This window comes from Mus caroli, chromosome 13, assembly GCF_900094665.2.
Source record: "Mus caroli chromosome 13, CAROLI_EIJ_v1.1, whole genome shotgun sequence".
Taxonomy (NCBI): Eukaryota; Metazoa; Chordata; class Mammalia; order Rodentia; family Muridae; genus Mus; species Mus caroli.
In genome coordinates, this window is record NC_034582.1 from 87,013,407 (window position 1) to 87,026,267 (window position 12,861).

General features: G+C 42.2%; 1 protein-coding gene across 4 annotated transcripts in view; it reads left to right on the forward strand.

Moving 5' to 3' along the window:
* Positions 1-5,315: 5,315 nt before the first annotated feature.
* The window catches only part of Homer1 (homer scaffold protein 1), a 97,671-nt gene continuing 90,125 nt past the window's right edge, over positions 5,316-12,861 (forward strand). For 2 of the 4 annotated variants that reach the window (XM_021180632.2, XM_029485024.1), the window contains exon 1: positions 5,316-6,862. In XM_021180632.2, the coding sequence (XP_021036291.2) occupies positions 6,858-6,862 (5 nt within the window). In that variant the 5' untranslated portion in view covers positions 5,316-6,857. Of the gene's footprint in view, positions 6,863-9,611; positions 9,978-12,861 lie in introns of those variants that run through there. The other 2 variants (XM_021180630.2, XM_029485023.1) reach the window with 2 other exon arrangements.

Sequence of the window (12,861 nt, forward strand, 5' to 3'; positions counted from 1 at the left end):
GAGTGCTGGGATTAAAGGCGTGGGCCACCACACCCAGCTCTGTGGACAGTCTTGATTAGAACAAAAAGACAGCAGGCAATGTTTTTTTTTTTTTTTTCCCACTGGAGTCTGGACAATCATCCCCTGCCCTGAGACATCAAAATCACAGGTTTTCAAGGTTTTAAATCTGGCCTAAGAACAACACTATTGGCTTCTCTGGTTCTTGGGTCTTTTAGGCTAAAGATGAATCATTATGCCTGCTCCTTGGTTCTCCAATGTGCAGATTGGGACTTTTTGCTTTCCATAGACTGTGAGCACCAAATCTTACAATAAATCTGTCATCTGTCTCTCATCTGTCTGTCTGTGTGTATATGTCATAGTGGTCTGCTTCTGTAGAGAACACTAATTCCAATGCAACCTTTAGAGCCATTATGATCTGAACGAGATTAAAATACATAAGAGCCTCATAAATAACTCGTGAAACGTTACAGCTAAAACCTTCAAATGCTGAGGCTTTTTCCGGTCGCTTATACTGGAGAGAAATTTAACAGACTTTAGGTATTGTTTCTGTCAGCTCCAGGCATGTCCGAGACGTTACCAATTATGCGCAGCTTCAGCCTCATTTCTCTGGAAAGAAGGCAATTTCCTTTTACAAGCTTGCCTGTCCTGAATGCCTTGGGTGCTGTTTTTATACTTGCTGGCACCAAGAGTCACAAAATGAGGTAGCTCCTCTAAAATATTTTCCTCGTGGTTGTTCTGTTTCCCCATTCAGGAAAAAGATTCTTGGTTACCATGGCGATCAGCTTCCGCAGCATTCCATTCTAAGGAGCCACACAGGTGCAGCTCTACCCCCATTCTTCCCTGTAGTTCCCTGAGGACTGCCTGCTTTCCCAGCCTGTTCTCTGTGACTGCTGCTTGAAATGCCAACAAAACAAAGTTAAGCCAGATAATTTTTGAAAGGTACTATATCCCCCGAACGTTAAAAAATACAAATAGAGTGCACGTCGATTCCTGATTGGAGGATTATTATTATTATTATTATCAATCCCTCTATTCTATTCAGGCCCTCCACAGGACCTGACTGGAAACCTTCCGGAGTTTTCTTTTACAAGCCTGTATTTTACTTTTTTAACAATACTTGTAATATCAGCAATGAGATTACAATAAAAACCAAAGCAGGAGAGTGCCATGAGGTCATTTCTCATGTTCTATCGCCGTTTTCCTATGGATAACTCTTCAATATCTCTTCCGCTACAACTCACAAACTATTCTGTTTAAGAGAAAAAAAAAAAAGTATCATGCGTGGATGTTCTCCGATGAGGAAATCTGTCTGGAAGACTTAGACTTGAGAAGCCAAACACCTACATTCCCACTCTTGAGATTGTGTTTTTCCTTTTAAATTGAAGTTCATTTGAAAAGACCTTTCTGCCACCTCATTTCTGCTGAGATGAAGCCTGTAATAATAATGAAAGATGCCTTTATCCAAGCCAACTCAAGTAAATGGTGGCCTATGTGTGCTAAACCTTAGAGCATGTGCAAAGAGATTTTTAGCACCCACTAGAAATTGTTTTCTACTGTTTCATTCTTTTCTTATTACTTTTAGTCTTCGATGGCTATTTAGTTTCTTATACATTTTTGTCATAAGCTTGTGGGATTTCTATTGCTGGGGAGCTATCTATCCAGTATTTCTGCTTATGACTTTATTTGAAGTGACAGTGGCATTATCTAATGTAAGTCAATTAAAAATAAAACCTGGCTTTAACTCTCTTTTCTGCATTTTTTTTTCTAGCTCATGAATGACTTTTCATTGAAAAAGACCCATTTCATGACACATCTATGAACATCCATTGGAGACTACCATCTCCTGCTAAGGGCATGGAAATAAACTCAAAACTGAAACAGATGTCTTCGCCCACAGATTCTAAAATCAGAGGGTATTCATAAACCGCCCCATAAATTTGAGAGCATACTGGAAAAGAGGAACTGTTAAAAAACTGAAATGCTACTGAAGTACTTTCTTCCTCTTCCGGTGAGAGAAATCCACTCCTTTCTAGGAAGTTCAGTACTTTAAAACAACAGAAGGAAATTAGAGTTGGAATTTATGGTATGACAGCTCATTTTAGCAGAAAAGATATCTATTGATGGATAAAAAGCCATATAATGGTTCTCCGACTCCTGTCGGACGGAAGTGTACTAGAATTGTTTCAAAGTAGGGTAGGAAGGGCATTTATTTTCCCTAGGACATCTCTCATATTATGTTTCTAGGTTTTACTTAAACCTTTGGCAACACAGCTACTTCCTGATATGTGAATCCTACACAAATGGGGAAAGAACAAAACTTGGCCAATTGTTGCTAGAATAAGATGCTGAAATGATCACTTAGGTTTTGGGTAATTACATCACAGTGAACAGTCAGATTTATGTACAAAAAGTTGCTCTCTTTCAGCTGGCAAGAGGCAGCTGAGAAGACACCACACCCTGTGACAAACAGAAACTGAGCAAAGGACTCTAAAGGAACTCTAAAGGCACCGAAGCAGCTCACAGACTGTCTTGGCAGTTGGGTAAAAATCAGTTTGATAAAGAACACAAATGGGAGGAGGCTGCAATCATAGGCTTGAATGTGTTTGAAAATGGTAACATAAGCGTTAGTTAACACGGTAAGAAAGACCCAGAAATAGAGAATAAGGATAGATGAGTAGTTTTTTAGAGTTCTTTTTTTTCCATTTTAGAGAGTAATAACACATTGTATTTGTACTTTCCAAGGATCATAAGATGACATTATTTGAAAAATAACAGTGTCATTGGTTTTGTATTTTATATTTAAGTAAAACTTTGTCTGATATGTAACTTAGTATCAGTTCTATCAGTACAATTATATTAGCCAATTTGGAAAGCAGATATTTGCTTTTCATTAATCTTCCATTACAACACTAAAACCAAACCAAACCCTGAGTTACCACTCAGGTGTGAAGATCAGAGTTGAGATCCTTACCATCCACATAAGCCCTGAGTGGGGTGGCCATCCACCTGTAGCTCCTGCACTGGGAAGGCAGAGACTGGATGTGGATGTGAGCCCTGAGTGGGGTGGCTGTCCACCTGTCACTCCTGCACTGGGAAGGCAGAGACTGGATGTGGATGTGAGCCCTGAGTGGGGTGGCCATCCACCTGTCGCTCCTGCACTGGGAAGGCAGACACTGGATATGGATGTGAGCCCTGAGTGGGGTGGCCATCTACCTGTAGCTCCTGTACTGGGAAGGCAGAGACTGGATGTGAGCCCTGAGTGGGGTGGCCATCTACCTGTAGCTCCTGCACTGGGAAGGCAGAGACTGGATGTGGATGTGAGCCCTGAGTGGGGTGGCCATCTACCTGTAGCTCCTGCACTGGGAAGGCAGACACTGGATATGGATGTGAGCCCTGAGTGGGGTGGCCATCTACCTGTAGCTCCTGTACTGGGAAGGCAGAGACTGGATGTGAGCCCTGAGTGGGGTGGCTGTCCACCTCTATCTCCTGTACTGGGAAGGCAGAAACTGGATGCCCAGAGTAAGCTGGCCAGTTGGATTAGCCCTCCTGATAAGCTGAGTTTGGTTGAGAGAGAGAGAGAGACCCTCCCACCCTCCCTCTATCCATCAATAAGGTGGACAGCAATCAAGGAAGACTCCTCACATTAAACCTGATTTCCATTCTATCGTGTACACATGTTCCAGCACATGCACACACGCGCGCACACATGCATACACACATGTGGGAAAAAAGGAAAAAAAACTCCTCTCAGTCTTTTTAATATTTCAAATTTAAAGCAAGATCCTAACTTTATAATGTTCAGATAAATGACCAGGCAGTCTGATTAGTTACAAATCGGCCCTAACACTGCCCAAACTCAAGCAAGAAAATGTCAACGGAAAAAAAAAAAAAAAAAAAGCAAAATTGTCGTTCCTTAATTTAAAAAATCATGTGTTAACATTAAAAACATGTATTAAAAACTACATATAGCAGGCAAGCAAGGGACATTCTCGGAACTGCATTGCTTAGGAGGGATTAGGGAAGAGAGCCCAGGCATTCAAAATCTTAATCAAACCAGGCAAAACAAAACCCACCACTCCTTGGCATGATCTATAGAATTTTAGCTGACTTTATTTTGAACTGCACTGGCATTGATGTACTATTCTTCTAAGGACAATTTAATGATTTTGTAATAATGTCCTGGATTTTACCGGCCACTTCAGGTTTTGAATGTCCTGTTTCATGTCAAATGAGTTTAGTTTGTAAAATGTGGTCACTGAATCTATGGAGTAACTGAAGTACTAATGGCCTTTAGCAGTGTGCAGCACTTCTATTTCTGAACCACAGTTGTCAAGTTAAATGGAATAAAAGCAAAACTCATTCTGTGAGTCTAACCAATAAAAGGCCCTTAACAACATCGGGCCATTTTAAAACTTCACGACTTTAAAAACACAATTTCACATATGCACATTAAAAAAAATGAAAATATACTCGAGAGCTATTGTGCTTACAAGATTCAAAATAAAAAGGAACCCAAATGTATGTTTGTGTTAATAAAGTAGGACTTTGTTTCCAGACTGTAATTCATATCCTTGGTAAGTCAGACCTAAGGTGATTCGCTGGCACTTGCGATGCTGTAGAAGGGTAATTATCTAAGGGAACTAAGTTTACTTTACTGAATTTGACTCATTATGCCTTGCAGAACCATGGCTATGTAGCGAACTGCAACATTTAGAACATTTGGAAATCTCCTGCTTTAATTACTATCCTTTGTATCCTTAGGCTTGCTCCTAACTCTACTCTTTTTTTTTTATTTTTTTAAGTTAAAATGCACGCCTTTAGGAGGGGAGAAAGCTTAAAAGTTGACTATGTTCAGAATGGTATTTAGGATTCCTAAAATTAACGGTGGTTTTCCCCGAGTCTACCAGCAGCGATCACTCTCCCTCCCACGATTCCCTGCAGGTTGGGATGTGAACAGCCCGGGGATGCTGCTGCAAACCCAGTGGGAGAGGGAGACAGGACTTTACCGGCGACACTTCGGCACTGTTGCTATGAGTGATTCATTCGCATATGGCACATTTGTGCCAAGGAAACCTCCTCCCGCCGCTTCCTTCTCCGAGCTCTCCTCCGACTGTCTCCGGCGCCTTGGCCTTTAAGGAGAAGCGAGAGAACCGGGAGCAGGTGGGCCCGGAGCAGCTCGCTCAGCCCGCCTCCCCCAGCTCTTTCCCTAATTTAGCAGTACTTCCGGCCGCGTGACATCATCCCCCGCACAAGCTGACGTGAGCGGAGGGTGACGTATGTGCGGAGAGGAACGCGCTGACGTTGCTATTTAAAGGTCCTTCTGCGGGGAGGATGGAGACACAGCGCGAGCGCCCGGCGTGCGGAGCGGACGAGGCCGTGGCGCCCCAGAGCCAGCGCAGGAGCCGAGCGTACTGCCCGTCCGCCGCCGGCCGCTAGGGGAGGGGAAGGAAAAAGGGACGGACCGACGGACCGGCCGGCTCATCCCCTCCGGTGTTGTTCCTCAGCGCCCCGGTCGGAGCCCGGGCCCCGCCTCCGCCTCGCCCCACCTCCTCCGCGGGCCTGCGGCGGCGGCAGCGCTCCGCCCCTCGAGCCGGGAGGGCCGCGCTCTCCGCCCCGCCCCGCCCCGCCCCGCCCCGCCCCCTCTCCTGCTCCGCTGCCGTGCTCACCTCACGCCGGCGGCGCGGACCGGGAAGCGGCGCCCTCGGCTGCGCTCGGTTCGGAGCCCGCTCGGTGGAGTCCGAGGCAGCGACGGGCGCCAGGCCGCCCGGGCCGACGGAGTCAGCCGCTGAGGGGAGTGTAAGGAGGCAGCGGCAGCCCCGGGAATGTGAGGCGGCGCGGAGCGGGAGAGACGAGCCGGGGTGGGGGCACGAGCCGCGGCTGCCGTGCCTCGGACGAGCCGCCAGCCTCTCGCCTCAGCGCGCGGCCGCCGGGAGCTTGGGGGCTGGGTGCAGGGGACCGCGCGGGGCTGGGTTCTCTGATTCATTCATTCTCCGCCGTCGGGAGCCCGAGGCCGCGGGTGCTGCGAGGAGAGGCGGGAAGAGGGGGCGGCCGCGAGCGGGGCTCCATTGTGCTCGGCGGGGGCCGGGAAGCCAAAGGAGGTGGGCTCGGGCCCCCTGCGCTGCTCCCCGGCGGCTGCGCCCCCAGCTAGCCGCCAGCCTGGAAATGGCTCCGCTGCTGCTCCTCGGGAAAACGAATCGATCCTTCCCAGCCTTCTCTGCCTGCTCTCCACCTCCTCTCTGCTCCGAGTCTTAGGAGGACGAACATTCAAAGGACAGATTCCAATGTGGTGTGCCGTGCACATCGGGAGCGGCTGGGGTTTGCACTTCGAGATTTCTTCTATATAATTTTTTTTTTTTTAACGTAAGGGAGGCAGTAGCATTGCTGCCTGTAGGATTTTTATTCAAGTGCACGTCGCGTTGGGTTGCACGCTCCACCCCCAGGGACCTGGTGTGGTGAAATTTGAACCCACCGCCTTAGCCCAAAAAGGCCGAGTAACCTGGCTGCCTGAGTGTCGTGGAAGACGTGAGCGAAATGACCAGCGAACTCATTTTTTATCAGACTCGCTGAAGCTGGCTTTTGCGTTTTTCTACACGTACGCTTAATTTTGTGGAATAGTTAAGTGCTATATTCTCCGCGCAACCTTTTCAAATTCCAAATGTTTGAACATTTTGGTGTCAGCGCGAGTGAAATCATTTTACTGACAAGAACTAACTGAATTGTCTGCCTTGTTGAGTTGCCTCCGGAAAAGATCTCGGGGGTGGAAAAGCAACTGCAAAATAACAGACGGAGAAAATTCCTTGGAAGTTATTTCTGTAGCATAAGAGCAGAAACTTCAGAGCAAGTTTTCATTGGGCAAAATGGGGTAAGGATTTTGTGCTTATCACAGCTTTAAATCTGCTTATGCTTGTGTGGAGTTGAGCGGTGGTGGTGACCATATTTTTAAATCCGATCCCTTGCAAAACGGGTACTACTTTAAATAAGAGATTTTATTTGCATTATTGTAGAGCGACACCAGAGGTCCTAATTAGAATGTGTAATGTTTGTAACTCAGTTATAGTTTTATTAACTATATATATATAAAGACAGTGCACTAGTCTACCCTGTACCTCTTAATTGATCAAACTGCTGTATGTATAGGTTACTAAAATTTTGCCATCTTAGGTTTGGTTGACGGTGTTGTTCAAAGAGAAGAGCTGCATTCTTCCAGTACTTTGTAATCAGCTGTTACAAAGGGAGAATTGTAATGAGTAGTTAGACTCCAGTCCTTGAAACTGACCCTTTGTAAGTTGGTGCCCTGGCAGTGCCCTCTGTTTTATCCTTGAACATCCGAAACCAAATGTACAGCTTGGTTTATTGGGCATTAAACGAAAATCGCAGTGTTTCGGTGTCCACGGTGTGGGTGCTGGAGAGACAAAGCTGTTGGTTGAAGGGACTTGTTCACTTTTTGTTTGCCTCAGACCTTTAGCTGGTGCCAGCGGTGTCAGATTTACATCTTCAGCATAGCCAAAAGCCGGCCTAGAGTGCATTTCCCAAACTTTTCATTCTAATCACTACAGCTTAATAAAATGCTAGGAGTTCTTCTTTAGTTAAGTTGGAAACCTGTGTTATGGAGTGGTGATCTATTAATTTCTTTAGTGGATTGTCAGTGCTGTCTCTGCATTCCTTCTGCGGTCCAACCAACACCGATAAATAAGTAGTTGAGGAACAAGGTTGGCAATGATGGATTTTGAAATTTCATTGTGATAGCTTAGGAACACACATTTTATAAAGTTCTTGAATAGTTGCTTTTTGTCTTGACAATTAAAATTTGAAGTTTGTTAGCTTATACAACTTTGAAATTGTAGACACGTGTCATAGCAGTTCTTTCTCAGGAATTAATTATGAGTAGATAATTATTTTAATACTTAAATAACAAGTGCTAAGAATGTAATTAAAATACCTTATTCTATTTCTGGTTCTGCTATTAGTAGCATAGTGACCCTCAGCAAATTACTTAGCCTTTATGGGCAGTGCCCTCGTGGGTAAAAGAAGGAGCATAAGAGTTTTCCAACCTGTAAAAATGATTTTTTTTTCTCTCTTCCCTCATTTAATGGTTAACAGTTGATTTTTTTTCTTCTAATCTGTATAAGTACTTAAGCTAGGAAATGAAGGTGTTAGGAAATGTTCTGGTCAGTTGCACCAATTTTTAAATGAGAAAATACTAAAAAAGTTAATATTGGTAACACTTGAAGTATGCCTTCCGTTGGTTAAATGCAGCCTCACAGTTTAAAATGTGTTTTTTTTTAAGCCACGTTGGAGTGTCACGTGCACTCTCACCTACACACAAAATCAAGTGGCAGTTTTTCACCAAGAATGCTTCATTCTTCAGACTGGAGTAGCATCATCAAAGAAGAGAATCCGTTTTCTGCATCTCTTACATTACATGAATACTCATTGTTGTACCAACTGAAGAGTGACATTAATACTAAAGGAGACGACTATTTGAAATATGAAATTAAGCTACCTACATGAAATACATTTAGATACTCAGCATAATGTGTTTATGAACGAATCACTTGCCTTTTTGTTAAAATTATATTTTTAGGGCTCAGGGGTAAAGAGCACTTATTCAAGAGGATTTAGGGTTGATTTCCAGCACCCACATGGAGGTTCACAACCCTCTTAATTCCAGTTCCCAGGGATCGATACCCTCTTCTGACTGCTGCTGGCACCAAGCTTGCAAGTGGTGCACATACACATACAGGAAGGCAAAACACCAATACACATAGATTAAAATTTAAAGGATGAATAAAATAAAAATTAAAAATGACATGTAAAATAAGGCTGTGATAGAATTCTGCCTGGTGAGTGATGTAATTTGAATTTGCCCCTCCAAAACTCAGTGCCAAAACTTCATGGCCAATAGCTGAGTATTAAGAGATCTAGAAAGAAGGGCTGAAGAGACAGCTCAGCAGTTAAGGGCACTTGCTCTTATTTTACTCAGATCTGTACTTGGGAATGTGACCCCTTCTTATTGAGGGTGACTTGGCTTATCTGCATTGTTGAAAGAGGAAGGGTAGGTGGAGAAAGAAGAAAATACCATACAGCAAAGGCATTTACAGACATCTCCACCCTTTGTAAGTGCATAAGCACACAGCCATCTGGGCCTCTTTGAAACATAAGTTAATATTATGTGACCTTTAAAGTTTTCCCAGGCAGTCCTTAAATTACCTTACTTGTCTAAATATCCAAAATTTCACATGGATAAAGAAGTTTATATATTACAGATGGGCTATAATAGAATTTACATTTACCTTAGTTAAAGTTATAATTGGGGAGTTAAGAAATTATTTTTCAAACCAAAATAAATGATTAGGTAGAAAAAAATGACTCCGGTAATACTAGTTTATGAACTCTCTGGAAAAGGAAAAGAACAGCTGAAACCAACAGTTGGCAGAGTCTGTCAAAGTTGCACCACCAGTTTTAATTGGAGTGAGGTCAACTGAAGTCTGGGTGTATAAAAAGTGTACCAGGCACCTTACAAATAAAGATAATTGAGTATGTAAGATGAAGCCTCCAGAAGCTTCAGTGTCTCCTGAGGCGTGCCTGTTAGGTAATATATCCTAATATGGCGGTGTGTCTGGAGCTCTGTCAGAACACTTGAGAGGGCAACAGATACCAAGTCACTTCAGCCAGTTATTTTGTGCTACTTTTTTGTTTTTACTTAGCTCAATAATGCCTGTTTCTATTAAGAGGTAGTTATGTATAAAATGGAAATTTTCCCTATAAAAGGATGTTGAGATTTTTGTTTGTTTTTCTGCTATCTGTCTGTCTTTGCAAACTTTGAGCCCTTCCTCTTGCCTTAAAGCATGGAACTGGGTGCCGCTACGTTATTACCTGGAGTCTCATTTTGCTTGTGGCAGGGGTGGTAGCAAAGATGTGGAAATGTTGATCCACCATCACTATAGGCGTGCACTTTGTAAAGGTAGCCTAACAACGTAAGTACAAGTCCTTAGTTCTTTCTTAATTTTACCAAACTTTCAGCACCAGTTATGTGTCATAGACTCAGCTGAGTGTTATTGAACAGTCAGTGAAATGCGCTTCTTCCCTAAAGGAGTTTATAGCTTAGAACTGGAGATCATGGTTAAAGTAAGGTGTGAAATGTTGGAAGCAGTAAAAGTGGGCATTTGTGAGGCCTACGGTATATTTGTGTGAGGGGATATTTGCTGCTATTTGAAGGATAAAAAGACTTTGGAGTAGATGATATTAAATACTAAAAGGTGAGTACAAGTAGGCCTTGTGGACAAATTGGAGGGCATTTAGGTAGAACAGTGATTGACAGCACCACCACATAAAAGCTTTGCTTGTGTGGGCTCCTTTTATATAGAGGAGTGAGTCCCCAGAACTTTGTCCAGGGCCAGGCTAGAGCTTTGTAGGCCAGTAAAAGACTGGGTTATACTATAGACTGGTGTTTAAACTTAAAGAGACATGACCTAGCCTTGTATGGCATGCTCTATAAACCTAGTCCTTGGAAAAATGAGGCAGGAGGAGACCAGCCTAGGCTATAGAAAGAGCCTGTTTTTTGTTTTTGTTTTGTTTTGTTTGTTTGTTTTTAAAGCCAGATAATAAAAATATGATCCATTGGCAGCATACATTTTTATGCTGTGACCTAGCATTCATATTTAAATATAAAATGACATAAAATAATATTCTTACTTTATGTGATGCAGTCTGATAGTTTCTACTTAATTATATTCCATTTCATGTTCAAGAAGAAATTGTAGTGAAGACCCACTAATTGGATTTAACAAACCTGTGGCTCCAACTGGCAATTTAGGAAAACATTGTTCTTGGAGGCATGGGAGGAATCAATCAATATGAGACGATAAGCAATCAAAGCACTAACAAGAGGGATCAGAGAAGTAGTGAGAAAAGGCTAAGCTAATTCAGATTTGTATGTTGTGTCCTGTAGAAACAACAAGCTAAAACTCTGACTGGGCAATGGAAATGGAAGTGACAGGCCCTGGGACATCTCAGTGTACAGAGGGAGGGACAGAGAAATGTGTAGCTGGACTTTAGAACTAGAAGTTCCCAAGTACAGAGGTAGAAATGTTGGGAACTGCATGGTGTGCTCAGATAAGAGACCTCATCACTTAGGAGAGCCGTGAAACACTGAGGTGGAGAGGTGGCAGAGAAACTGTCCTTACATTTAGTTGCTGACAGTCAGGATAAAAGGCATTCACATTTCAAAAGATCAAATCTCTGTTCTGCGTTGAGCTTTCTTTCAATCTTAGATATTGCTAACTGAATAGAAGGCCAGGAAAGTGAATCCCAAATATTTAATATTATCTGGTACCCTCCATTCCTATTTTAAGGCTTAAATCACGGTTTTAAGTAGCTCTAGTACGTTTAGTTAGGATCTGTCTAGTTAAATGTAATGTGCAGGTTTTTGTCTGTGTTGCTTGTGTTTAATACACTCAGTGGAGACAATGCATTTTGCAAAATGCATTACGTTTGTAAAAGAAGTAAGATTTTCCTGGAGATCAGAAACTATTATTTTTTTAACTGATTAATTTTGAAGTATTATAAGAATTCAAGTTAACTACAGAAAAATTTGTATTTAACAAGGAACTTCTAGGTAGCTTTAAGTCCATGTATGAGAACTGGAAAAAAAAATTCAGATTTTTTTTTTTTTTTTTTACTTGAGACACAGGGTCTTGCTAAGTAATTCAGATTGGCCTCCAGCTCTGATCTTACTGCTTCAGCTCCCAGAATAGGTGTGTACCACCACACCCCATAAAACTTTAACCCTTTCTGAATAGGAGTATACTTAAAATTTCAGCAACAAAACTCCATTCACAGTGTATAAATAAAATTGTGTATCCAGACTCTTTCTTTTAGGTCAAAAAAAAAAAATCTTAAAAATAACAACATATTCTTTCTTTAACTGGACACCTTCCTCCTTTCCTCCCTCTTTCCCACTCTCTTCCCCTTCTCCACCCCCAACCTGCCCTGCTTTTGAAAGGTTTATCCTGTACCCAGGTGGTCTAGAACTTGTGATCCATAGCTTCCTCAGTCCTTGAGTGTTGGGGGTGACCTACCTCACTCAGCTTCAATCTATGTTCTTAATTGTTAACACATCGTACATATTGATAGTCTTCGCTTACAATTGTAAATCTAGCATGTTGGTCGTTTTGTGTCCCTAAGTAAAGAAGGAGAAGGGGAAAAAAACCCAAAACTAAATTAATCCTTGCTCTTTGTTTTTTTAAAAGACATGTATGAGTAATTGACATGCATATCTTTTTACTGTTTTGACTTTTTTCTCTACTTTTATTTTGCTTTTATAGTTTCAAAAAAGCTATAATGGATCTTAAATCCATTATGGCTTTTGTAAAGCTAAAGTACTTTTTAACTGAATTTCATTTATACTTAATTATCTTTTCTACTTTTAAGGTAGGCTGACCAAATATTTTTCTCATTTTTAAATTAGAAAATAAAATTGTTCATGAAAATAAAAAAATGTCCAGTCAAAGTTTTATAGTAATGGTTTACTTGTGCAGTTTTTCTAGCTCTTGAGAAATCATCTTAATCTCTTTAAAACCTAGTATTATCAAAGCATTAACTCTACCCTAGGGGTATGTTGCTTTTTTTTTTTTTTTTTTTTTTTTTTTTTTTTTTTTTTTAAGTGAATGTGTATGTGTCTCTAGAGAGGGGTGTGTTGGCATGTGTGTAGGAAGTGTGTATATGTCTGTGTGTGTAGGAAGCGGCATGTCATGTGCAGGGATGCTTATGGAGGCCTGAGATTGACATCAGCGTCTTCCTCACTACTCTCCATCTTAGATTGCAGCAGGGTCTCTTGCTGAATCTGGGGCTCACTGTTTT